Source organism: Anarhichas minor, unplaced genomic scaffold (genome assembly GCF_050575085.1).
Source record: "Anarhichas minor isolate MPS153535 unplaced genomic scaffold, ASM5057508v1 ptg000041l, whole genome shotgun sequence".
NCBI lineage: Eukaryota > Metazoa > Chordata > Actinopteri > Perciformes > Anarhichadidae > Anarhichas > Anarhichas minor.
Genome location: NW_027466487.1, coordinates 7,064,775 through 7,089,663, shown reverse-complemented (window position 1 = coordinate 7,089,663; position 24,889 = coordinate 7,064,775). Strand labels below are relative to the sequence as shown.

The 24,889-nt window shown below is 44.7% G+C and overlaps 1 protein-coding gene across 3 annotated transcripts; it reads right to left on the bottom strand.

The window, feature by feature from the left end:
* Positions 1-243: 243 nt before the first annotated feature.
* On the bottom strand, positions 244-24,793 carry lipeb (lipase, hormone-sensitive b). Of its 3 annotated transcripts, none has more exons than XM_076109465.1 (15): positions 24,557-24,793; positions 24,085-24,157; positions 21,721-21,758; positions 16,926-17,167; positions 15,942-16,226; positions 14,911-15,001; positions 13,656-13,801; positions 13,068-13,253; positions 12,076-12,228; positions 9,381-9,525; positions 8,166-8,393; positions 6,987-7,175; positions 5,931-6,112; positions 4,881-5,147; positions 244-4,413 (listed from the first exon to the last, which is right to left on the bottom strand). In XM_076109465.1, the coding sequence occupies exons 1-15, from the start codon at positions 24,645-24,647 to the stop codon at positions 4,009-4,011; spliced, it is 2,721 nt and encodes a 906-aa protein (XP_075965580.1). In that variant the 5' UTR covers positions 24,648-24,793; the 3' UTR covers positions 244-4,008. The 3 variants fall into 3 exon arrangements, with proteins under 3 accessions (XP_075965580.1, XP_075965581.1, XP_075965582.1); XM_076109466.1 differs by having other exon boundaries at positions 24,121-24,157; XM_076109467.1 differs by lacking the exons at positions 21,721-21,758; positions 24,085-24,157.
* Positions 24,794-24,889: the final 96 nt, after the last annotated feature.

Below are 24,889 nucleotides of genomic sequence, written 5' to 3'. Positions count from 1 at the left end.
TGATCTGACACTTTATAGTTTAACAAAAGGTCAACCTAGTAGTTGACCTTTCCCCATGTCCAGACTGAATCAAGATCTGGGTAAAATGAAATTAAGAGTTTTAGGTACTCACAAAAAAAAGAAGCAAAAGAGACTATCTGGCTAGTAGATTGAATTATAATCTCCATTTCTCATTGTTGATGACTTTTAGTCAACCTTTAGTGGGATCAATGAACGGCTTGATTCATGAACACAACAGCGGGCTCGTGGGAGAATATATTTATTCAGATAAAAATCAACAAAAGGAAGAAACCAGCCTACTTTGTGGCGAATCAGACACCACATTGTAGAAAAAAAAAAATCTATCTGATTAACACATCTGAAAGTAAAAATATCTACATGAATCACATAGTTTAATATACATTATTTTTGTATTCACAGGTTTGCACTTGTGGCGTTTTGAATAAATGAAAATAAAATTAAAATAAAAAGTAAACTTAAAACATATTTGATTCCAGTCCATGGTGTGTTTTTGTTCATGTAAAAAATGTTTCAAAGGCTTATCATAATCTATATCAGGATTACATTTTACAGTGCGGAGCAATTTTGCATATGGAGTGCAGACAGGTTATGGCACCGACTAGCACCTGCATTCGTTATGATACCAGTTAACAGCAAACACTAAACGGCAAGAACAGCACATCTGTTACAAGACTGTGGCTGCAGTCTTTGGTTGTGTTTCAAAACTAACAATACATTTAGGATCTAGCTTACTGATCAAATGAGCATTTACCATTAGTAAACAAAGTGGTTGAGGTCAGTCGCACAGGCCCATTGATTTTTGCAGGAAGTTTAAAACAAGTGTCGTGGTTTATAGGCTGGTACGCTAACTGTGAAATCCAACCTCAAGGTGATTCAAACGCATTGCACGACAATAAATGGCACCTCAGCATTTCTGACTGAGGAAACGGACACTGTGAAGAGATGGTGTGACGCTGGTGTGTAACTGCATAGTTTTCCTGTAAATGTGGAGGCAGTTAGCTCATAATCTTTAGCTGCATTGTACTTTGCATTGCACTTCAACGAAATCAGCCCGAGGCAAAGACAACCTCATGCGGGAAGAGCTTCTGAAGAGTAAAGCCGGAGGTAAGCTGTACAACCTGATACTTGAACAACCAAAAAGACAAAAAACACTGAACTACTATAACTAGTTTGCACTCACAAGGACATTTACAGATACAAAGTTGGTCTGTGGCTCATCAACAGTTAGACACGGATAAAGCAGCAACACTGAATCATACACGTTAGCTCTATTCTGCAGGCAGCATATAAGCATCGGCAAAACCCCCAATGGAATTTTTTTAAACTAAAACGCTAGCACTGCAAACGTATTTGTCCATAAGACCAGATGGGCTCTCTGGTTCATCACCTGCCGTCAGGTTAGCCTGATGCATGAGTGGTCATCGAGGGTAAGAGGCATACGGGATTCAATAAACAGCAAGTGGGTGAATTTGACACATTTCTTCTACGTTTTCTAACAGCTCACATATTAAAGTTCACACAGCACAGGGCCAACAACCAGTGGGCTCCGCGGGGCTTCATAGGCAGGGGGCGTTTTCAGGATTGATTTAAAAAGTCCAGTCGATACATACCACAGAGAGAGAATGTGCCAGAGCGGCTTGAGGTCGCTCTCAACAGGAGATGATTAATACTGTGTGCAGTCTGTTGACTGTAAAGTGCCATTCCTTTCTTTATGTGAACACAACACAAAAAAACAAAGAGGACGCGCTCATGTTTCTCACACACACACCAATGAGAGTGAATGTGTGGATACAGACTCCACTTGAGCCTCACATACAGGCACGAAAAAAACAAAAAAACATGACGCATATACAAACTTTAAATACTGTACATTTGCACAGATTGACAAACTACTGAAAAAGTGCCGAGTGAGCATAAGCGGCGACGAGTAAAGCAAGACCAAACGTGGGCCCGGTATTTCCGAGAGGATGAGAGTATTACTTTCTTCGTCTTCACGGCCCCGGTTCTCTCCATCAAATCGGACTAAAAATATTGCAGTAAGTAGTCGGCGCTGACAGAACTGAGCATGGTCTAATCCCGTAGCATGACTTTGCTGCTTAAAAATCCAGCTCTTCTATGGGGGAGAGGATTTTGCACTCAGAGCTTCAGCTAAATCCTATTCATCACTCAGCATCCTTCTCTACAGACCTGGCAACCTCAGCTCTGTTACCGGGCAAGGGCAGGACAGCGACAGCATTGTTGGCATCTATATTTAGTTGGACCTGAGAGGGACTGAAGGGCTTTTTTTTTTTGTGTACTTCAAAGTACTTTAGGTGGAAACACCCTTAGAGGAGTGCCCTCAGGTTGATGAAAACAAAGTGATGGTGGGGAGAAAAATACATCTGGTCCACCGGCCACGTTTAGTTGGCCAAATGAAAGTTCAGTGGCTTTCACATGGAACCTCTTTTCCTGGTCAGAGTCCTAGAGTTTTGCCTAAAAAGCGTCTGATTTGAAGAAACAGATCGCCAGGCAGGAAATCCCCTGACTCAAGAGAAGTGGTACTTTGACTCACTGCATACTGTGCAGAGAAGTGAGCAAAGACGCCTGGCGGGCGACGGGGAGAACCTCGAATCAGTGCATTGGAGTTCAGAGTGTGTATCGATAGCTGAGGGCTTCTGGCGTGCTTTTCTTTCTAACATTAGAGAATGTTAACCGATTCTTTCCAGTATTGAAATAAAACAATTTAAACATTCAGCGTCTTTCAGACATCTGAGAGCAATGCTTGCTCTTAAAAGAGGGACCCAAATTCTAAAGCAAATAATGCAGCTCGGTGCATCTGCAGAAATTTCACTGTGGCTATTAATAAAATGTAATCTGTGCATTAGTTATATCAGCACTAGAAAAAGGCACCGAGCAGCGTCTAGACAGGGCACCGCGTCCCCGTGTGATATTCTACATACTCTCCTCCATCCCATCAGTATGCATTACTGGGAGGAGGGTTTGAGTTTAAATGGAAAAGGCCGGGGATGTCGGAGCAGCTGTGCCAAAGAAGCAGAGGTTCACATTCAAAAATGTGGAATAAATAGCAAATGATTACAAACAGCATAGTGTACAAGTCAACAAACAAACCTGCGATGATTGAAGGATTAAAACACAGGAATAGAAAAAAAAAAAGATATATAAATAACTAAAGTATTACTACTGCATAGGGTTAATAATATGATTAAAAAACTGCAACAATCTCAAGAAACAAGTGAATCAATTCCTCCAGTTTTTAGCCGTTCAGTCGGTTCTGCTTCGGCGTTGTAATTTGATTTAGGAGTCAACAGACGTACTACCCACAAAGAGAGCTGTATTGACTTCCAAACTGGCGCAACGGAGAACACAATGTGGAGTTATTAAGCGTGATTTAGAGTGGCCATTTTGATGGGGATGGCTCCATAAGCATACAGCGTGCCTACCACTATCTGATTAGGGCCTCAAATGACTGCCTTGTCCCGAGATGAATGTCCCATTCAGGCTTCGTCTTCAGTCTCTTATGCGCCGCTTACGCGATCCAGTATGTGTGCTGCATGTGTGGGCGAGTGCTGGTCTTTGATCTAAGAAGCTGCTAAATTACCATTTTATTCTAAAAACACGATTGTCTCTTGTGGGTGTTTTCATCTCGTCTGCCATGCGTCATGGAGCACAAACAAGTGGCAAGAATGGTTAAGCAGAGGAAGATGTATTTCAGTGCTCCTCTATTTGTTTTTGTCTCTTAAAAAATATTCACCTAGACTGCTGCCCTCTCCCTCTGTTTTTAGGAGTCTGTCTGTCTGTCTCTCTGTGTCTCTCTGTGTTTGTCTCTCTCTCTGTTTGTCTCTCTCTCTCTCTCTCTCTCTGTTTGTCTCTCTCTCTCTCTCTCTCTCTCTCTGTCCCTGCCTTGCACTGCCTACATTTGTCTGACTTTCATTTACTCTTTCTCCTTTCACTCAAAGGGTCAACTGTAGTTTTGTTATCTAACCGTATTTACAGCTCAATACCAACAGCGTCAGTATTGTTCTGGGCTGCCACAGCAACTAAGCCCTCCCCATCAGCAATTTTAGACCCCGTCCCGACAGCAAGCTCCCCTCCCTCAATGGGGCCGTTGCAGAGAGACCCGGCTTCCCCAGAAGAGGCCGAGACGCCCCTATCGGTCCGTTCCAGCTTGCGGTGCTTGCGTGGCTCCGGGGGCGTGTCCTTCTGGGTGAAGACGGCGCGAATTCTCTCCGCGCAGACGTTGGCAGCCTCCTTCGTCTCCCTGCAGAGCTGCGATAGGCTGAGGAAGCCGTGGGGGAGGTCGTCCACCACGCACAGAGTGACGGGCTGGTCTATGTTCCTCAAGCGCTTGGCAAACATCACAGAGTCATCCAGCATGGGGTCCAATGCACAAGCCTGAGAGGGGAGAGAGGAGAAGCAAGCGGGGGGGAAAGCACATTAGGATTCCCTTCAGACATGTCAAGAATCTTAATGAAGGGATGAAGAAAAGGAAGCCAAGCATCCCAGTCTCTTTTGTCCCCGCTTTCTACATCCTCGCTGACTCACTGTAGCCACTTTAAAATCATTCATTTTCATATTAACTTCAACTTACAACAATACCATATCTGCTAAACTTGATGAAGAAACATAAAAAACGATTCGCTTTCTCATAGAGGATTACACATGCAACCAAATGTAGACAGTTAGAAGGACTCAAACGCTCTTTAATGCACTTATTGACAGCTTACCCAACACTCGAGTTGAGCGAGCAACCATTAAACTGTATTTAACTGTATAAATTCCCTACTTTCCAATTTCCCTCCACTCGAGTTAAGTAAAGTGTCATTATCCTGTTAATCGTTCCAGCTGCTGCTTCATCTCACCACTATGTGTACAGGTGGCAGCCCTTTCAGCATGCTATCAGGAGCCAGCAGAGGAGAGCAGAAGGGATCCTTGACCACTGGAGAGCTCTGCATCGTCATCTCAGACAGCTGCTCTGAGCGCAGCGGCTCGAACCCCAGGGGGAACTCCCTCCGGTGCTCCAGCTCGGATCCCTCCTCTCGGACAGGCGGTGGTATGGCCACTGAAAACAGGTCCCTGGACATGGAGGGGTCTGCATCCTTGGAGAGGAAGAAATTCACATCTTCCGGCTACAAAAAAGAAGAGATGAGAAATGATTCGGGGAAAAGTCGAAGGAGAAAGTAATGTCAAGGACATAAGCAGAAAGGCATAAAATAGTAGACGGGCAAACTTGATTACAAATACACAAACGGTACTTTGTCCTTGTGAACATTTTAGAAAAAACCTTGGCTCGGTGCCTGAGAGAGTTCTTGGCTGCACAATCCCAATTTCAAGGAAGAAAAGCATATTTAAAATCTTGCGTCAACCCCTACTGGTTTTTTTTCCCCCCTCAAGCCAGCCACTAATCCAGTCTGCCTGTGTGGAAATACATGCGAGGATAATCTGCAATACCTTGCTGGTAGCCGTGCAACCAAAAAGCTTTGATATTCAGTCAGCATTTTACAGCCAGATCTGTTTACGAGGCACGGGTGACATAATCTCAGCTGAGTTCATCGAGATGAAACATGCACATCACTGCGGGGTACACGACGGTGTCTGATAGAGGGCCAAAATATCGCCACGCTGATAAACTGCTCCGCCTCTTAAAAGGGCTACAGCTGGCTGCTAAATCATTTTAAAGGGAAGCTGTACGAAAGCAGAGATAACTTGATCATAAGGGGGGAGGCTGGTGGGTTTTCTCTGTAAGACTTATTATTAAACTACAGATCTTTTAATCAATGCAGGTTAAATTCCCACAGCAATCCCTACTAACAGCCAAGTGTTCTCTATTTAAGGCTGTTCATTTCTTCTAGACAAGAGCATCAGCTGAGCGCACGCTAATCTCAATGTAAACATGTTCAAGCGTGACGTACCGTGCGCTCAGAGAGCAGCGGTGCACTGTGAGAAGTAGAGTTGTTGTGGGATCCCAAGTCCTGGCAAGTCTGGCTCTTCACAGATAATTTCCTGGAGAGGAACTCTGAGGTATCGGAGGCTACGGGGGGGTCGGCGTGAGGAGAAGAGATGGACGCCTCGGAAATGCTCTTCCTCACTGTGTCTAAAAAAAAAAAAAGAAGAAAAAAAAAAGATGGAGACATGGGGAAATTAATGAGACATTTAACAAAACAAAAATCTAAATGTTACCATTAATGACACAATGTACGGTATATGATGTGTAAAGGATACCGACTCAGGCTCAATAGCAGCTAGAGGACCGGAAAAAGTACACAAATAGTACTACGCTATCCCTTATTCTTCCGTTTCCACTTATCATATGTCCTCTGGTTGACAGCCAAAAGCTAAAAGCCTAAAATGCAAATTGGGATAAATCAGAAAGAAGAGAGGGGAAGTGGGTGGAGGATATTTAAACAGTGCTGTCATGGTGATATCATTGGCCCGCCCGGAGCCGTCAAAACACAGCTGCGAGAGTCGTCACTGCTTGTCTCTTCCCAAAGCGCTCCCGATCTCCCATCTCTTTAATAACGGACATCTCAGCGCCATGATGGCCTTTTAATAATGCAGACCCACCTACGACATTATCATCAGTTTGGACTTGCAGCTGTGGGGTCGGGGGGGGGGGGGGGTGTCACCTAGCTAAAGGGACACCGGGGAAATTACGATGCGCCACCGGATTTACGGCGGCTACAATTAACAATTACTGTCACGGCCCTGCTGCTCCAAAGAGGTGAATTGATATGAATGGGCTACAGGAGTGTTACGCAACAAAGGTGGGCTAAAGCAATACTGGATTAGTTGAACGCGGAATAAAGGGGATCCATCTCAATAACCTCCACCATATGGGCTGTAAATGAACTTTGGGGTAGTTGATGTTGTTGCTCTCATAATTGGTGTAATAAAGACGCTGAAAACGTGGGCGGCGGCGCGCACACACACACACACACACATCCACACAGCGAGAGGCGGTGGTTTACCAGTGGCTCTCGGGGGCCTGTCTGCAGCTGTGCTGGGGGAGGCTGAGGCGGCTCTGTTGGAATCCAGCAGAGAGTGGATCCAGTTGGAGGCGCCCTGTCGGAAATCTCTGAGCAGCAGAGCCGTGTCTCTCCTCACCAGGCTCAGCGTGCTCGCTTTCTCTACCTGCGCCTCCGTCTGCGGCTCGCTGCCTGGAGCGGGAGACACGGAGGAAAGCGGCTTAGTGGGGAAAGATAGAGGAAGTGAAGAAGTGAGATTTAAGTGGTGTTGTTGTTCTCAAATAAGCATGAATGAGTAAGAGACACGCAATAGTAGGAAAGGTATAATAGCAAAGAAAACCGCTGACAGTGGGTTAAACACTGCAACACAGACGGCATAGTGATGAATAGAACATGATTAGTGTTTTAGTTCAGTTATTTGGCGTAGTTGGACAATTACTAGCCCTCCGCCGTCCTCGTCTTTATGTCCGACAACAATTTATCAAAAGTTACTCCTGCGTCTCACATACATTCATGACAACACATGAAAAACAATCTATATGCTAATAAGTTGAGCTGTTGTCAGTGAAAGTTTTTCAGACATGATGCAACACAACCAGAATAAAATCCATGAAGATTTATGATTACATTTATTTTAATATTATACACATTGCGTACTACATGAGGAATTGTGACAACAGTGAGATCCAAGATGAGAGCAAAACTGTTTTATGATTAATATGATCATTATTACCGTCCTAAATCTAAAAAGATTGGCAGTGCAGACAGTGGTTGAATTGATAAGTCGACACAGAATCTATTTCAACATTGCTCATCAATGTTCATATAATAAACGGAGTACTTGTACGTTGTGTTTTAGCTGCTGGCCAGACTTTGTTCAAAGTTTTGAGGCATCACTTTGGGCTTTTTATAAATTGTTATATTAGCTAGTTAATCAAATGGAATAGAATAGATTGGAAAGAAACAACATCTTAACTTCATCATGTATGATACACAAGTAGTTGCAAGTCAGCATCATTTTTGTTAACAAACCTATGACTACGGTAAAGAGCATCATGTATGATGTGGAGCAGCAGACGGCAGAGACATGCAGAGATGTTTGAAAGAAAGAAAAGGACAACAGATAAAAGAAGAATCCGGACATGATTCTAAAGACACACACACACACACACACACACCTACCTGCGTAGGCGCTGAGGCACCTGGAGAGCACACTGAGCGGCAGCAGGGGATCCATAAGTGTTAGCAGACGGGAGGGCGAAGCGTAGGCAGTCAGCAGGGTAGCCGGGTAGATTGCGACAAGGCCATCTGGCATCCGCACACCAAAGGCAGCAGCGCGCATAGACGTCGTCACGCACAAGTTGCCTCCCGCACTGTCACCAGCCAGACACACCTTTTCTCCGGTCCAGCCTGGAGGGGTAAAAATAGCACGGTGATGATAGAGGTGAAAAAAGAGAAGGAAAGGAAAGAAGAAGAAAAAAGGGGAAAAAGAAAATTGGAACACAGAACAAAAAGAGACTCGGCAGAACTAGAATTGGCCCCAGCGGTTGTACAGAATGCGTCCGCCAACTAGTCAATTTGCAGTTTACATCTGTCCAAAAACATGTTTTGTGAGGTCACAGTAAACTTGACCTTTGACCACCAAAACCTCATTAGAGGATGTCTGTGCCAGATGGAACAGAGATAGAGAATGGAGAATTGGACGGATGGACAATCTGAAAATATAATGCCTCCGGCCATGGTGCAGCCGGCTCAGAGGCATTAAAAAAAAAAAAAAGGCATTTTCTGAGACTGTGAAATCTACTGTGGTGCAGGAAAAAGCAACATGCCACACATCCAGACTCAGGATCTCTTTTCTCCACCACAACACTGCTGAATATGTGACGTTGAGAGGGTGTTGACTCGCTGCCAGCCTCATGGCCGTGGTATCGTCTTCTTGTACTACAACACGAACATATTGCGCCGCGATCACTGTTAATTTGACACAGTGTGCTTCAGCGGGCGGGTGTACCCCAAACCGACCAGATGTCTTTTGTTGTCTGCCTGAATATTGAGCATCACAATTTGTGTGATATTGCAGAACAACGGGTAGCGTGCGAGACTATGTGCTGCGGCGTGATTACTTTCAAAGTGATGAATGAATCCTCTAAAGAGGTACAGGGAATGGGTAAACCGAGGCAGGGATTTACTGAGGCAGTCCACAGGACACCTTCACTCTGAAAGAGAGTTTTATCTGCTCATTGATTCTAATAAACAAACTTTCTTTAACCTGCCTAGTTATTTAGCATTTCTGCATGTATGAGTCTTATTACTTAAAAAGTGAATAGAAAAGGTACGGGAGAGCCTAAAAAAAGCCAGTACTTTGATATAATCAATGATGTGTGATGTGTTATGTACCCAGCAGGTGGTGGTTTCTCAGAGCCCAGCAGTAGGCGTAGAAACACTCCTCCAGGGCCCTTGGGAAGGGGGCCTCAGGGGCCAGCGAGTAGTCCACAGACAGTATGGGGACACCAAGGTCCTGGGACCAGCTCTTCAGATATGGCTGCACCAGACAGAAGACATGGGTATGGAGGGGTGAATTTATGAATGAAAAAAAAACATTACAAAAATATTACATTAAATTCATGAGACACGACAGCGGGAGATAGCGGGAGACAGAACAGTGTTGGGAGAGAGACGCGTGGGGGTGAACATTAAAAAGAAAGGATAGAAAGTTAAGAAATAATATCTCCCTCTGAAGTCATCTGTCTGATTTACCGTCTAGACGACAGCAGAATGAGCGCTGCCCTCCCAGTCACCTTCATTTTGTTCCTTCTCATACAGCAATAACAAAAGGTGCCCACATGTCCTAGTCTGCTGGGTACGAAAGGAGAAAAGACTAAGACAAGGGGATGGTGTGGATTTACAGGGATAGTCTACAAAAACAACTCTCCGTCACAACACAGAGCGTCTCGCTTTTCCTTGTTGCTATAGTCAGGATAAGTGTTTTTACTATTCTTATGCCAATCCAAGGCAAGCGCTTCACAACTGCAATGCAGTGACCTTGAAAAGGCATCCAAAATTGTCGTGACAAAATATTCCTTCTACAAAGCATTCGTCATTTCCTCCTCAGTCTTTATCTTCTCCCAACACCTTTTTGACTAGCTGTGACAGGGCTGGCGATGAAAGAGACAGCTCTCCATCCACTCACAACGCCAGGAAAAGCACAGTGTGTGTGTGTGTGTGTGTGTGTGTGTGTGTGTGTGTGTGTGTGTGTGTGTGTGTGTGTGTGTGTGTGTGTGTGTGTATGTTGCTTCACCTACCAGTGATTCAGCATGAAAAATAACAAAATAGCAGCTCCAGCAGTCAGCTGCACTGTCTTTAAGCCCTACTTGTCACAACAAATCTTACAGTGAGACCACTGACAAGTAAACGTTCAAGCACTGTTCAGGTCAGTGTTGGTTTGTATGAAAAAAGTAGCCCGAAAGGTGGTTGGTGTGTGTGTGTGTGTGTCAACAACAGCCATTGTTGCCAGTGAGGGTCCATGGACAGGTGTGTCAGACAGTTCATCTGCCCGCATAGAAGGAGCAAAGGGATCACAACAAATGGCCCACCGGGCAGAAAAGAGGTACGCGTGTGTGTTTTTGTTGGACTGGGACCAAGGCTGGTTAATTTTATACGATGACTCAGGAAACTCATGTCATAGTCATACACACACACACGCACACCTACTCTAGTCACAAAGGAAAAACACCAATTCAGAAAGTCCCAGATCTGTTCTCAAAGCAGGAATTAATGGGAGCTGCAGTCCCACTCACTCTCAGACAGGCAGAGCAGTTAAGTTTATACCTCTACTGGGATCGGGATCGGGAGTGTGTGCGTGTGTGTGTGTGTGTGTGTGGTCGTGCCCAAGTTGCTAAATGCTAGATGCCAGCACATCCATTCCTGTGATCTCAGCATAATTGGGCCCAGAGAGCACCAAAGGCTCCTGTCACTGAAGTCCAACTCTCCATCTCACCCAGACGTCGGGACAGACAGGATCGAGGCAAGGACACAGGACTAGAGGACATAGTACAAAGGTCTTCTGCCCTAAGAGAAACTTTAAAAAAAAATGTTCTATTCTCTCTTTCTTGGCTTTGCCTCGGGGATTAAGAGAGCAGAAGGCATCGAGGAATATTAAGAAGGAGGTGAGATCATGTTGCCCAAATAAGACAGGCAGAAGATGTTAAAAAAAAAAAAAGGACACTAAGTGAACAAAAAGGATTTTGTGAGATATTAAAAAGACTGCGAGGAAGGCTGTAATAAGGAAGGCGAGCGAAGAAGAGTCTTTCATTAGTGCATGGCCCCAGGGTAATCTTCCTCTGCGGGGTTGTACAGTTCTCTGTTTAATTCAACAGGACAGCCCTGGTCACCCCTGCCTCCGATTGCTCCCTCTCATCCTCCGGTTGCTACAAAAAAGGATGCCCAAGTCTTTGGCGATTTCACAGAGCCCTGTGTTGTGGTAGCTGCAAGCAGCCTGATGACCAGACCGGCGTCGGACGAACAAGGAGACGTCGAGGCACAAACTGTGTTTTATGGAGTCATGACAAGAAAGATCCAACATCATTTCTAAAGACATGAGGCCAAAGCTTCAGGAGTGTGTGTTGGCGTCCCTTTTTCTATCACAGTGATCTAGATATTAAATCTAGGACATCAGCTCCTCCTCGTTAAGAAAAAAGCAAAAAGGGATGAGGAAGAAGTGAATGACAGGAAGCAACGATTTGCATGAAAGAGAGGAGCCAGCTTTAAGTTATACTATACAAGTTTTCAGGGATTAATTAACGGATCATTACAGGTCAAACTATTGACAATAACTATTAACACTTAAATCGGCGAGAAAACTCAGCCAGACTTCGAAGCACTGCAGGGATGAGAAGTTGAACTGAACGAGCGCTTCAATAATGTCCAGGTGTCTAATGGTGGAGGTGTAGTGTTGTCAGCGATGTGTAGGTGTCACATTTTGACCAGCTGTTTAGTTATAAATATCACATATAAGTCAAATACTGTCCCATGCCTCTGGTTCTGAAGAGGGAAGCCAATGCAGAAAACGCTAGTATAAAGCACAACATCTCACCTCATGTGACTTGGAGGTCTGGGCCACAAATCCTCCCCCATGGAAGTGGATCAGGAGGCAGGGAGACGAGGGGAGGCGCTTGGTCTTCAGCCCCAGAGACAGAGAGATGGAGCCGCCCTCAGAGCGAGCGAGAGACAGCAGAGCCTCACTGTCCTGCAGAGAGTGTGACAAGAGAGGAATGAATGAACAAAATGAGAAGAATCGCATACAAATGAGAAAGAACATCACATGACGACAGATGGTGATGTTTGCAGCACTCCGACAACTGTCCACAGACTGTGTGTGTATTGCAAACACGGCCTTGTTTTCATTCTCAAGATATTTTATTACTAGTGTTAGCAACAGGGCTTCTTTTGAGAGAAAGATTAACTAGCTGTTCTGTAAAAAGCTTGCTGCCAGCCTCTCCTGAGCCTGCATGAACACACGCTAATTCCCATTCATTAGCAGAAACAAGGAGGGAGGGAACTTGTGGCAGAGAGGGAGCGTTTTTTTTTCCACTGATGCAGGCTTGTATTTTGCATCATTAGTAAAAAAAAAAGACACTGTTCTTTTGTGCAGCCGGATCAATGGCTGAAAGTGTTTGTTGATAGCCATGTCTGGTTGTGTGCTAAGCTACAAAGAAAGGAGGAGTGCAAGCTCGGATGGCGAGAGGGAGGGAGTAGAACAAGTGATGCCTATGATGGAGAAAGTAGAAAGAGAGAGAGATAACGAAGGGGATTAAGTCCACGAGGATAAGTCGGAGCTGTCGTTTGCTTTTGCTCGGAAAAAATACCAGATATGTATTATTGTTGGAATATTTTAAGAATTTGTATGATTGCAAGGTGGTTTAAGAAGAGCCAGCGGAACACCGTCATAAACTAGGTCACACAAAAATACTTGCAGGAAATACAAACGCCATCTAGTTTTGCATAAAATCTGACATTATGAAGCTTTTTTTTTATTGCATATTCCATTCCGCCACTACAGTGTGAACAGAATAACGATTTAGATACCTGTCCTTCACGTAAGTCATAGGAGATGAGCCTCATCTGAACTGGAGCGCTGCCGATGTGTGCTGATGGTGGAGCTATAGTTACAGATGTTCTGTGGTTGGCCGCCAGGGGAAGGTCAAAGGGCACAGCGGGCACGGAAAGAGCCCGGTTCACCTTCACCTGCGTGGATGTCATACTGGCAAGACTCTGGAGGAAGAGGGGAAAAAAAAAAAAAGATTTATACAGAGAGAGAGAGAGACAAAGAGATGGACAGGAGACAGAAAGGCAGAGAGGAGTGCAAGTTACAGAGCGAGTCAGGCCACTGGAGAGAGAGAGAGGGAGAAACTGGATGAATAAATCATGAACCCTATTTAATAAGTTGAATTCCACTCTATTATTTCTAACGGCCTATAGGCCAAAATACATAATGATAGAAAGGTACCTTTACCAGAGGAAAGTCAAATATTCTTGCTACAGTTTTTAAAATCAAAAAAAACTTTTCTGTGAGTATGAGTTAGTGGTAACAACACGGGTCGATTACAGATGTCTTAGGAGTGTGTGTGTGTGTGTGTGTGTGTGTGTGTGTGTGTGTGTGGTAAGTCTACTCACCGACAGGACTTCGGTCTCAGTGATGTTCCAGAAGCTCTTCCAGAAATGGACGTCCAGGTTCTGGGTGATGCGTTCAAATTCGGCCCCTCTCAACTCTGGGTCGATGGCGTACTTCCCCGAGGTGAAGAAAGAGCTGGCTGCGACGCCTGGAGGAAGGGAGGACGGACAACACAACGAGGAGGGTAGAATAAAGGTTAGGACACACCAGAGACGAGGTAGTGGAAGAAAAAAGAATAGAATTCGTTAAAAAGTAAAAGGAAAGAAAAGAGGAATGTTTATGGTTGAGGATGGAGACAAAAAGTGATTGGTACAAAAACAAATGCTCAGAATAACGGGGATGAAAACAACAATTTCACAAAGACAGAAACAGGAGGGACAGCAGGAACAAGAAGGGGAAATTAAAAGTGTCGTAAGTGACAATAAAATTAGAAAAACATAAACTCGCTGACAATGCAAAAGGAAGAAGGAAAGGCAGGTGGTCAAGAATCAGAGATGAGGCCCTAATTGAGAAAAAGCGTCAAACTCAGCGGCGTGAAATGGCTTTTTTCTCACAGCGCTATAATCTTTTTGTCACACAGATGTTTCAGACCTACTGCGCTAATGCTAATGTTGAAACCAAAGCATTTCATCCTGGTATTGCTTTTAATGCTCTACAAGAAATCAAGGCTGTGCAGAAAAGAGAAGGGAAGCAATCGCCCTTTCAGATAACTTCCACTAAACTACAACACAGACACAGGACAGCTAATGCCGCTTAGGAGCTGTAGGACAGAAGCAGCTTCTTCATGTAGCCTGTGTTCACTACAGAGGACGACCATGAAGGGGTGAGAGGGTTCCAGTACACTCACCATATGGTGCAATACCTCCTGCCTCCACTGCGGTGCAGCACAGAGCACAAGAAACCATTAGAGCCGAATGATTCCTTTTTGGATGTTAAATATTTACGTGTGTGTGTGTGTGTGTGTGTGTGTGTGTGTGTGTGTGTGTGTGTGTGTGTGTGTATGATGGTGCGTGTTCTTCCATCTTTGCCTCTGTACATAATAGTGTGCTTGTTCAAAACATTCTGAAATATAGAAGAAGCAGCAGCTAGCCCTCGAGATTCCAAAGGATGAAAGAGCATCTACAATTCAAGCACACAACATCAAAAAGGTACACGGTCAGGGGCCAAGCAGCAATGTGAGGAAGAGTCGTGCGGATGAGTACGATCTGTGAATGAGAATTTAGGTGACTGGATGCTGAGAGGGATGAAGGTGCTGACCTATTCCAGACTGATGGCGTTTGTAGTTTTCTCCAAAGGCCACAAGGCCAATAGCGATGGTCTGGAGACAGGGACGAATGGCCGGACTGAACTGGAGGGGGGGGGGCGGGGGGGGGGGGGGGCGGAGAACAAAACAAAACAGAGACAGACTTTAAATTCTAATCTATGGTCCATTTAAAAACAAGAGGCTAAACGGGTTACAATTAAAACTGCTGTTATTCGACCAGAGAAAGTGAAATATAGATGTTGGGATATCAGAATATCAGATGAGTCTGAGCCATTATACATTGATGCAGACAGTACCAGGGAGGTTTCATCATTTTTTCCCTTTAGTTTGATTTTGACCTCCGTCTGCTGAGGGTTGAGCCTCTCTTGTTAAGCTCAACTAAGAACAGAGACTACGGCTGGAAAGAGAAGCCATTCCTCTGCCCCTCTAAACCTTTCTACCCGCAGGTTTGGGCAGCACGAGTCCTCTGTACGTCTGCAGTGCATTCCTGACTTTAACTCGTGACACTTCGGACCGCTCTTGCCCTCTTGTCAGGGTCAGTTCCTTTAGTCTGGTGACAAACTAGACCCGTGCATGTTTTCTTTTGTCATCTTTGTTCAAAATGGAATACTCTTGATTGACAGGCTACTAGGGGACGTGTGTGGGGAGCTTTATTCTGTACATGACAGGCCCTGTTAATATAACAATATAAAGAATGTATATGGAGGTACAGAATGTAACACAGGCGGTGATATTAAGTGTACCTTTAATAACAGAACTGTCAATGTATGTGTGAAGTGAGAAGTGGCGAGTTTGAGGTTGCTTTCATTTCCCTTTTCTCTGCATTGTTGTGAGCGGTATCTCTCCAACTCTAACCTTTGTGCACATTTAAGTATTTCCTGCCTTTCTTTCTTCCCACTTTTGCTTTTCCTAAAAAAAACCCAGTTCAGGACCATCCCGCATGAGGCACTGCTATTTCTAAGCCTCCCCTTTCTTTTCCCCTCTTTTCCGCTCCCTATCCCGGCACCACGAAGCCTCGTCTCACCTGAAAGCCAAGGCAGCGGCCGTAGAAGCAGCCCTTGTGCATTGACGAGTACTCGCGGACAAAGCTCTCACTGAGGCCACTTTCATCCTGGAAAAAGAGGTTGCCGTGGCTGTTGTCGTGTAGCATGCGCTGAGCCAGGTAGAGCAGGGCCCGCAGCTGGCACAGAGCGTTGCAGTAGGCCTCCATCTCCCCCGCGTTGTGCGCTACTCGGAAGAAGATGCTGCGGCGGTTGGCGGTGATGTAGCGCCCCTTCTGGATGATGTGGAGAAGGCAGCAACGCAACACCTGCAAAAAAGGATAACGTCTTCAAGTCTTGTTGCATTCTTGAGATAATGATTGATGAGCTTTTGGTTTTGCATTTCTTTTCTGTATAGTATTATGCCGTATAACAAACTCCTAGTTCCTTAATGGTGCTATCATTAAAGAGCCAAGTCCACTGGGTCTGCTTAAATTGTAATTAAGATTAGGATGGTCAGCTTGAAGGAGGAAAAAGAACAATGTAGGACAGCTTGCCTGAAAGAGAGCATGTGGAAGACCTGCTGCTTCAGCAGGATCGTACCGATTAGTCTGAGTAGCAGTGTGGGAATGAGACTGACTCTAAATGTTGAAATCAAGCGGCAAGAAAAGAGAGCAGCATTCGTTCGCTGCTCTGCTAGAATGCAGCCACTGAAGGTCATGATGGTTCATCAATAACTGTAGAAGATAAAGTACAGTAGGTACAGTAGGGGGTAGATATTCTGCAGCTGGAGGAATTTATCCAGCCTGATTTGCAGCATAAAATCAATCTGTAATACAAATGGGCCGCCCTTGAAACAAAGCGATATCAAGCTGGGCTGGTGAGCAGTTTCTCACAGTGTCGGGAGAACATCGATATTGCGGTATGGGGGCATATTATTCTCATAGCTGCACTGGTGGGAAATGAGAACACAGATAAAAAGATCCAAGACGTGACTCACACTCACGCCAAACATCCCCGAAGCTTACCTTGACCAGTGAGCGGTAGCCGTTGGCGGGTATGTGTGGGTCAAAGTCAAAATGATGGTAAACTGCAGCAAAGCCAGAGACAACGGGCTCCAGACTGCGAGCGTGCTCCTTGATCAGCTTCATGGTGTTCACCAGCCGGTGGGCGGCATCGCCCTGCGAGCCCTTGGCGCCTCCTGAGAAGAAGGTGGCGTTCTCTTCACACACGCTGTACAGGGCCGCGAACACCGCCTTGGTGTCCATCACTAAGAGCGAGATAGAGAAAGCAAGGCAAGAGGGGGAAGCAGAAATCAGCCGCATGTAGTGAAGGTTGAACAATTCTTCATGCGACTCTTTATGTATTCTTGCGGGGAAATTCTTTTTACATTAGGCAGATTGCTGACATAGGGGGCTTATATCCCAAGAACACCTTCCTGATCCCCGTGCATACTCAATGTGTAAAATGAAAGGTTGTTTTGCTCTGTGGTTAGCTGGCATCAGGTCCTGCAAGCATTAAAAAGGAGCACCTTGATCCCCATTATGCGCCACACCCACATTAGCATGTAGACACTGTACAAAGTGGGGTATCATTGGATATATCCTACATAATGTTCTCCTTCTCCTATTAACTAATCCCCCATAGCCCGGCGTATAGAAGTTCATTGATTGAAACGAGTTAAGCAGGCCTTTGCAATTAAATGATGTAAAGCCCGGCTAAGCAGACAAAATCCACCGAGATCGAGGCAGACATGGGTGGAACGGGAGGAGGAGGCAGAGAGGCCCTTTGCTAACGTCATGCTGCTGGGGGGAAAAAAAGACTGATTAGTCATACACTGACAAAAACACATAAACACACTCACATAAGAGTCCCAAAGGGAGGTATACAGCTGACAACACACAGCCGAGTCTGTTTATCTAGTGTGCCCATACCCCTGCCCTAATGCAGCATAACACAGATCTCGTGCTACGTCCCTGTTGGATTCCTACTGAAGCGCTGAGCTCTTCTGTCGAGTCACCTGAGACCTCTGTTTCCACTAAAGCTAAGCCTGGGAACTAGCAGGTACTTACTGTATAGGGTGACGGGCCCGCTGAGAGACAGAGGGAAGAGGAGCGGGGCCGGTGGACACACACACACACACACAGAGAATAAAAGCAAAAAGAACCGAGACTGAGCAGTGCTTTCCTAATAGAAGTTTTTTAAGGGGAGGAGCGGACACGGAGAAGGAAAAATAATTTCTCCGTTATGGATGGGTGTTAACCGATTTCCTTGCAGGGCTGAAATACATTTATGGAGATAACAGATAATGATCAGCCGCTCTTGGAATTAGCACACAACCATCCTCAAACTTTTGCTATTAAAACTTCTACTGAGGCTGCTGCAATGAAGCAATACAGAACAAATAAATAAACAGCACAGTAGTTTCTCAACAGATCCCCAAAGCAACATCTTGTGCAGCGCAGATTGCCCGCGCACCCTTAAAAGTGAACAGATTCTACAAGTGAAATATTGTTTCGGGGGGGGGGGGGGGGTCAAAGAAATAATGGAGCTTTTAATCGCACAATTATTCCGCTATTCAGGAAGAGTAATGGGAGAGGCAATTTCAGTTTGCTGGGAGGAATCACAACCCCTCTGACATCTGGGAAGAGACATTGATCAACCAGACAACTTCTTCGCCCGTCACTCCACTTCTCTTTCAGGGATCGCTTTCTTACCGCAGCCTACGAGGCAAGACACCCTTCTATCTGTTCTTCCATGATGTTAACGGTTTAACCATGCCGAGCCATTCCTTCCACGTGCCCCTGGAAAGCATGCCTCATCTGAACACACCCAAGATGTCACAGAGTTCAGCCTTGTAACATGCCAGAAACAAATGACAACTGTGGTAATATGTAGTTATAAAGGCCTACTGTATTTACTTATTATTGTCCTCCGAACACATCTCTATGACAAGCCGAATCATCTGCAAACAGGAAACCCTGTGTGAATGAATGTAGGGGGCATTCGGGTTTAGAAACAGCATGAACAAATCTGCAATATCAAGTATTACGTATCGCTGCAAAGCTAAGAACAGCAGCTTGGTGCCCGATATCACATCGATTCAACCATGTGAAAGGAACACTCTGACATAAACTTGTCCCATGACTTTGAAGAATATGCCACACTAAAACAGAATTGACACGGTGCTATTTATTAGATTATAATCTAGAATAGACTATTGCCAACTGTCTCCCTAAACTGCCTCTGAACAGCAAGACTTGAATTTGTGATCTCTGGTGACTGTTGAGTTTGATTCAATGACAGATTAAGTGGCAATCCTTAACATTTCAGTCCTGGTCGAGTTATAATTTAAATCGAGTGAAAACAAAAGGAATTGTGCTTTGAGTTTAGCAATCTGGGGTCTCAGAGTTCACAGCTTTAAATGAACAGATGTCCCCCTATCCCAGTAACATCTCAACTGGTTCCGTCACTACATTCTAGTTGTTTACTTATCAACCGTCTTTGCAGGAGCTTTAGGATACGTCTCCACAGAACAACATCACTACAGTGTATTCATCTCCGAGAGATTACACAACAAAACAGACGTCTGACTTAATACCCTTCAATTGAACCAATACAAAACACATCTGGGCTCATCGTGTCATGCCCTCCTTCTGCTGGTTCACACTCGTGGCAGGTCACCGGATATTTGTCTGGTCTGGGCAACGTTTCTGTTTATCTTTTAACCATGTTTATACATGCTGGGTTCAAAGTAACTGTTTATATAGAGGTCTCGTACGGTTATTCTGCAACATATTCCCTTGACCCCCCCCACCCCCACCTCATATTTGCCGCCCAACGTGTGTTTGAGTCAAGGCCGGGGCACCTTCCACTTCTCCAGCCAACCGGCAATCACGCCAAGGCAGAGCTCTCCAGGGCGGCCCTGTGTGCTGGCCGAACGCCCAGGTGGTTAATGTGTGAAGATGTGGACCGGTCCGTGTGCGTCCCTAGCTCGTGAGATGTATGTGCTGTTCATAAAGCAAATTCTGTAAAAGAGGATACAAAAACTCCATTAGGAGTTGGAACTGTAGGTTCAAATAAAAACTAAGGGGGTCTTCTCTGAGCTCGAGAGAAGTAAAAAAGGACTTACTCTAATATATATATAAATAAAGAAGTATAATAGAAGATAATCTGTTAGAGACTGGTTTCTGTCTACAGCAGGAAGCTATGCTAACTAGAAACTCAGATTTTTTGTGTTACAGGATTCTAGTGAGCAGGAAAATATAATATATATAATCATATATAATTACTAGACAACAACTGAATATAGTTTCAAACTGATTATACCACAGCAACTGTCTGAACACACGACTGCAACCATACTGACAAAGATACCATAAAGAAAAAAGGACGGAGGTCATAAAGGGAAGAGATATAACTTCCTATAACAATTTTTTTTTTTAAATAAACCCGTGTAAAGTTTAATGAGCCTCTGGTGGGATGAAACACAGAGGACGTTTTGAGTGGACAGCAAGCAGCCCAACAATAAGAATCTCTCTGAACAAAGACTTGAGTACAAGCAATCAAAGATAAAGTTTACACTTAGTCAAAGCTTAGAAAAAAACCTGAAGAAAAAGTGATTGACAGACTGGGACCACCGACTAACCATAAACCTGGGTCGCTTTATGAGCTCTTGGCATGTTTTGGGCATGTTTCCTCAGTGATGAGGCTATTGTGTAATCAAGCCTCTGTGAAACCTCTCATAAGAAATATATATTATTATGCAATAAGTGGGTTGTGATGTCGTGATCGTATTGATCTGCTCTGAATACAAAGAGACTCTGGTTCATTGACCATTGAGGATTACGCAGCAATTGTGAATGTTCTGAACCCGTCAAACTACAGGAAACCAAAAAAAAAAATCAACTCATTACGTCAGCATGAACCTGGAAACTCCACGAGACGCGCACAAAGAACATCTATAAATACACATGCATCTGTCTGCATAAATACAAGCAGCAGTGTGGCCTTAAGGGACGCATGACTACCTTGGTCAAGCGGTCACCCACACGTCATGCTGCAGGACCAACAATAGCAGTCGAACCAGTTCGGGCGAGCGGCCAAAATTAAAATTGCGTTGCTTAATTGGAGCTGTGGGTACAACTCTCTCAGCTAGGAAAGCCAACAGGCCATATGTTGACAGAGTAAGCTCGGCATGAACTTTATGGACCCCTGGATCAGCATAAGCCGCTCTAAAACTTGCTTAATGATAATGAAGCCAGAGCAAATTACACCCTTGTGTAACTGCAGCGAGTATATCACATGCAAATACTATGCAAATGATCAGTAATGTGAAACCAGCACAATCTAATCAAGAGCTCAAACATGCCGTGGCACAGTGAAGACTTCACCTTAGTCTGACAGAGAATAATTCCTCAAACAGAGAAACAATAAAGCTGCCACTACACCAACGAGAGGGAAAGCATGACTCACCTGAAGCCTCGTCACCTCTGCCTTTTGTGCGCCAGCAAATGTTCCGAATATCTACGTCTAGTTGAGTCAGTGCCAGCTTCACCCCTTCCTGTGTTACCGACACAAGTGGTAACTGTAATCCCGCTGCAGCCACTAAATTGCACCTCTCCACATTAAAGATGGATGAGAGGTATTAATAAGTCATGGACAACAAACCAACACAGTGACATTACAGACAAATAATGACTCCTGCGGGGCCCACATGCAGTGTGAATTGAGTGTTTGTATTAAAAACTACCCACAGGCTGCTTCTGGCATAGCGTATAGTTGATGGCCAACTACTGAAAAGAAAAAAGGAAAAGTGTTTACCAGCATCTGAGTTCAAGGCTCTGTCCTCAGTCTCCTCTCTTCCACGAAAGCAATGAGAGCATGGAAAAGAAGAAAGAGAGAATGAGAGAAAGAGAGAGGAAGGGAGGGATGGCAGAGAGGAAGGAGATGGAGCTTCCTGATTGGTTGTTCTCCCTTTCACCGGCTGTCCCTGCCTCATCTTTACAATTAGATGAGGCTCCTCTCCTGTCAGGCTGTGTGTGTGTCAGACTGTCATAACCAGTTCTACTCATACGTCACGTGTTGTCCTTTTCTTTCCTTCTGCTCCTCCCACCGATGGCTTATTTTTAAAAAAGGGGGGAGAAGCCACAAGACAACCACCGTCCCAGTTAACTTTCTCCTTGTGACGCTATTTTGCTATTGGCTGTTCAGCTTGCAACTCCCTGTGACCTTCTATCTAATTGGCAGATCATGTACAGAGAGACATTGGCGGAATACAACCATGAGATTATCAGATAACAATTTTTCTGGATGTGGATTTTTCCATTTATTGCATATTTAATTAAGTCACAAATCAAGTGTAAACAAACAGAGGTAAAACTCAATAAATCAATGTGTTAAAAAGTTCATAACCATAATACGATGAGACACTAATATTTAAGTGCTTATGTTTTGGTTAGACTTTTGTGTTGTGAGCGATGTTTATGTAGCACCATTGAACATATGTTGTTGTTGCAGCAGAAATGAGCTCCGTGTTCCAGCTGTTAAGAAATGTGTTTGCCAGAGAATGCAGAACATGGACAGCGTGTGCCAACCCAAAACAAAGGGGCAAAATGAAATACAGAAAATCTATTCCACTGGAGGATGTGAACTCAGTTTAGACTTCTTGGCTGATATCACAGATGGCAGTTCCATAACTCTGAGGACTGACACATGACCCCTCACCCACACACAGAAATAAAGAGATAAACACACCCAGGAACACTGAGACACAGACACCAAAGTCCCACTTGTTGGTCCCACTGCTTCTTTATGTACATCAGACGTAAAAGTGTCAAATGCTTCGACTCATACATAGAGAAAAATGTTCTGTTGATATATGGTATATGTATATAACTTATTGTCTCATAAAGAATAACTATAGTGCAGAACTTTATGTGAAGTATAACTTAAACAAAAGACAAAGATCCCGATGTGCACACTTTTTGTTTTACTGTCCCATCTACGAGGACATAAGGGATGCACAACAGTGACTTTCATTTATGTGGATTTCATTTGGCTGGATGACTATGAAAAACCTGAGGTGTGCCTTCAGCAAAGGAACCTGTTTTGTAGCAGATGGAATTTGCCAGGCCTGGGAGGGACGGCAGAATGTTTTGTTGAAAATCGAGCGGTGAAGTAACCTGTGATTTTGTAATTAAAGTTAACTTAATGACCACTGCAGCTGTATTTCTGGTGTCTTATAAACCAACGAGGGTTGGACACGTCTAGTTTAATGTTGAGTTAAATATTATTGTCATTATGATCAACTGTGCTGATCTTGTCTAGGTTGTTCCTAACGTGTGGCTCTCTTACAATTGCTCTTTATCAAGCCTAAACAGACACATCCAAGATGTAAAAGCAGTGTAAATCCAGGTCCAAGTCTCAACACGTGTCATATGTTGAGTCCATACAGTGTTGGAGGTGTCTATAGGAAGCAGGCTGTAAAAATAGCTAACTTTGAGCAGTCCACAGGCAAGAGGAAGCGCCAACAGCGGGGGCTCTGCAGTTAAGGAGGCTGTGACCCTTCTCCCAGACAGAGCACCTTCAAACACACATGGCCAAACTGAACAACAGGAAACTCTCAACAATGAGCCTCCACAACCCCCCTCCTCACTCCCTCCTCCAAATGGGATGCATAAGGCTTCCCTTCAGTTGTATAATGCAATGCATTTAGAGAAAAAAGGAAATTGTGAATGTGATCTTAAGGTCTGAATAAAACAGAGTGTAGTAAGATCAGGTTAAAACTCTTCTAATCCCATTATACAGTTCTAAGTCTATTATAAAAGCACCATTCATAAAATAGGCAGGTAAACTGTGTATTACTGTGGCAAAGACAGACATTGCATGGCATAGTTGTAGGTTCCTAACTAAGTTAAGGAAGCCTCTGGGAATGGTGGGATTGTTCCAGTTACGGCCTAGTTTAAAGGTCATATTAGGGAGTTTGTTTAGTCATAAGAGCAGATTCACAGTGCTTGCAGGCACACGGCATCCTGTTCGGTCTGCCCATGTGTCCCTGCTCTCCTGTCAACCAGGCAGTAATCACGGCTTCACCAGTGACCCCATTTGCTTAATCGATGTATGCCCTGTTGACCCACTTTTGGGGGGGGGGGGGGGGGGGGGGGGGGGGGGGGTTAATGTAGTTACCCTCTATCCCCCTCCTTTTGTTTATGTTTGGAGTACCTGTTCAGGTGGGTCCTGTCAGAGTCAGCGGCTGAAACTAGGGGCACAGAACGTGAAAAGGGTGAATTATAGTCTACTGCTACAGAAATGACATTAATACCACTGCTACATCTAACTGGACTTTACACATAACACTACTGTAGCTCTTTTTTTCCAGTAACGCCTTTAGTCTACATGTACATTTCATCGGTGCTTTCTCGTGATGAAGTCGTTAAATAGTCACAGGACCTAGGCAGCTGAGACAGACCCAGCGGCTTAAATCCTAGCCCTTCACTTTGGCTAACTAACACTTACCCGGGTATAGCTACTGTAAATGCTAACGCAGGCTAACGGGAGGTGACCGCTTAGGAGCGTCACAAAGGGGACGTTAATAAAAGGAGGAAAGCGACAGGGAGGGGGGGCTTTGAGGAAGTCAACACGGTACAGACAAACTCACCCACTGGACCCTCTTTGTGTTTGGACGAGCATCTTCCATTCACACTTTTCTCAAATCTGCTACTCCCACCACTCTTCTTGCTCGACGCCATCTTCGCCCACTCTGTTTACGCACCGCCTCTCTCATCTCCCCTTCATACCTGCAGGCGAGCGCCCATGGCCCCGCCCACGCCGAAATAGAAGCCAATGGATGACTGCGCCCGCCTTCCAGTAGCCAATCACGACGCGTTAAAAAAATCGAATGACTGTTCCGCCCCGTACAACTTGGTTTATTATCCGAAGAGAGCCCATTCAAAACAGATTAAAGGGGAATTATGTTTGTAGACAATGTAGG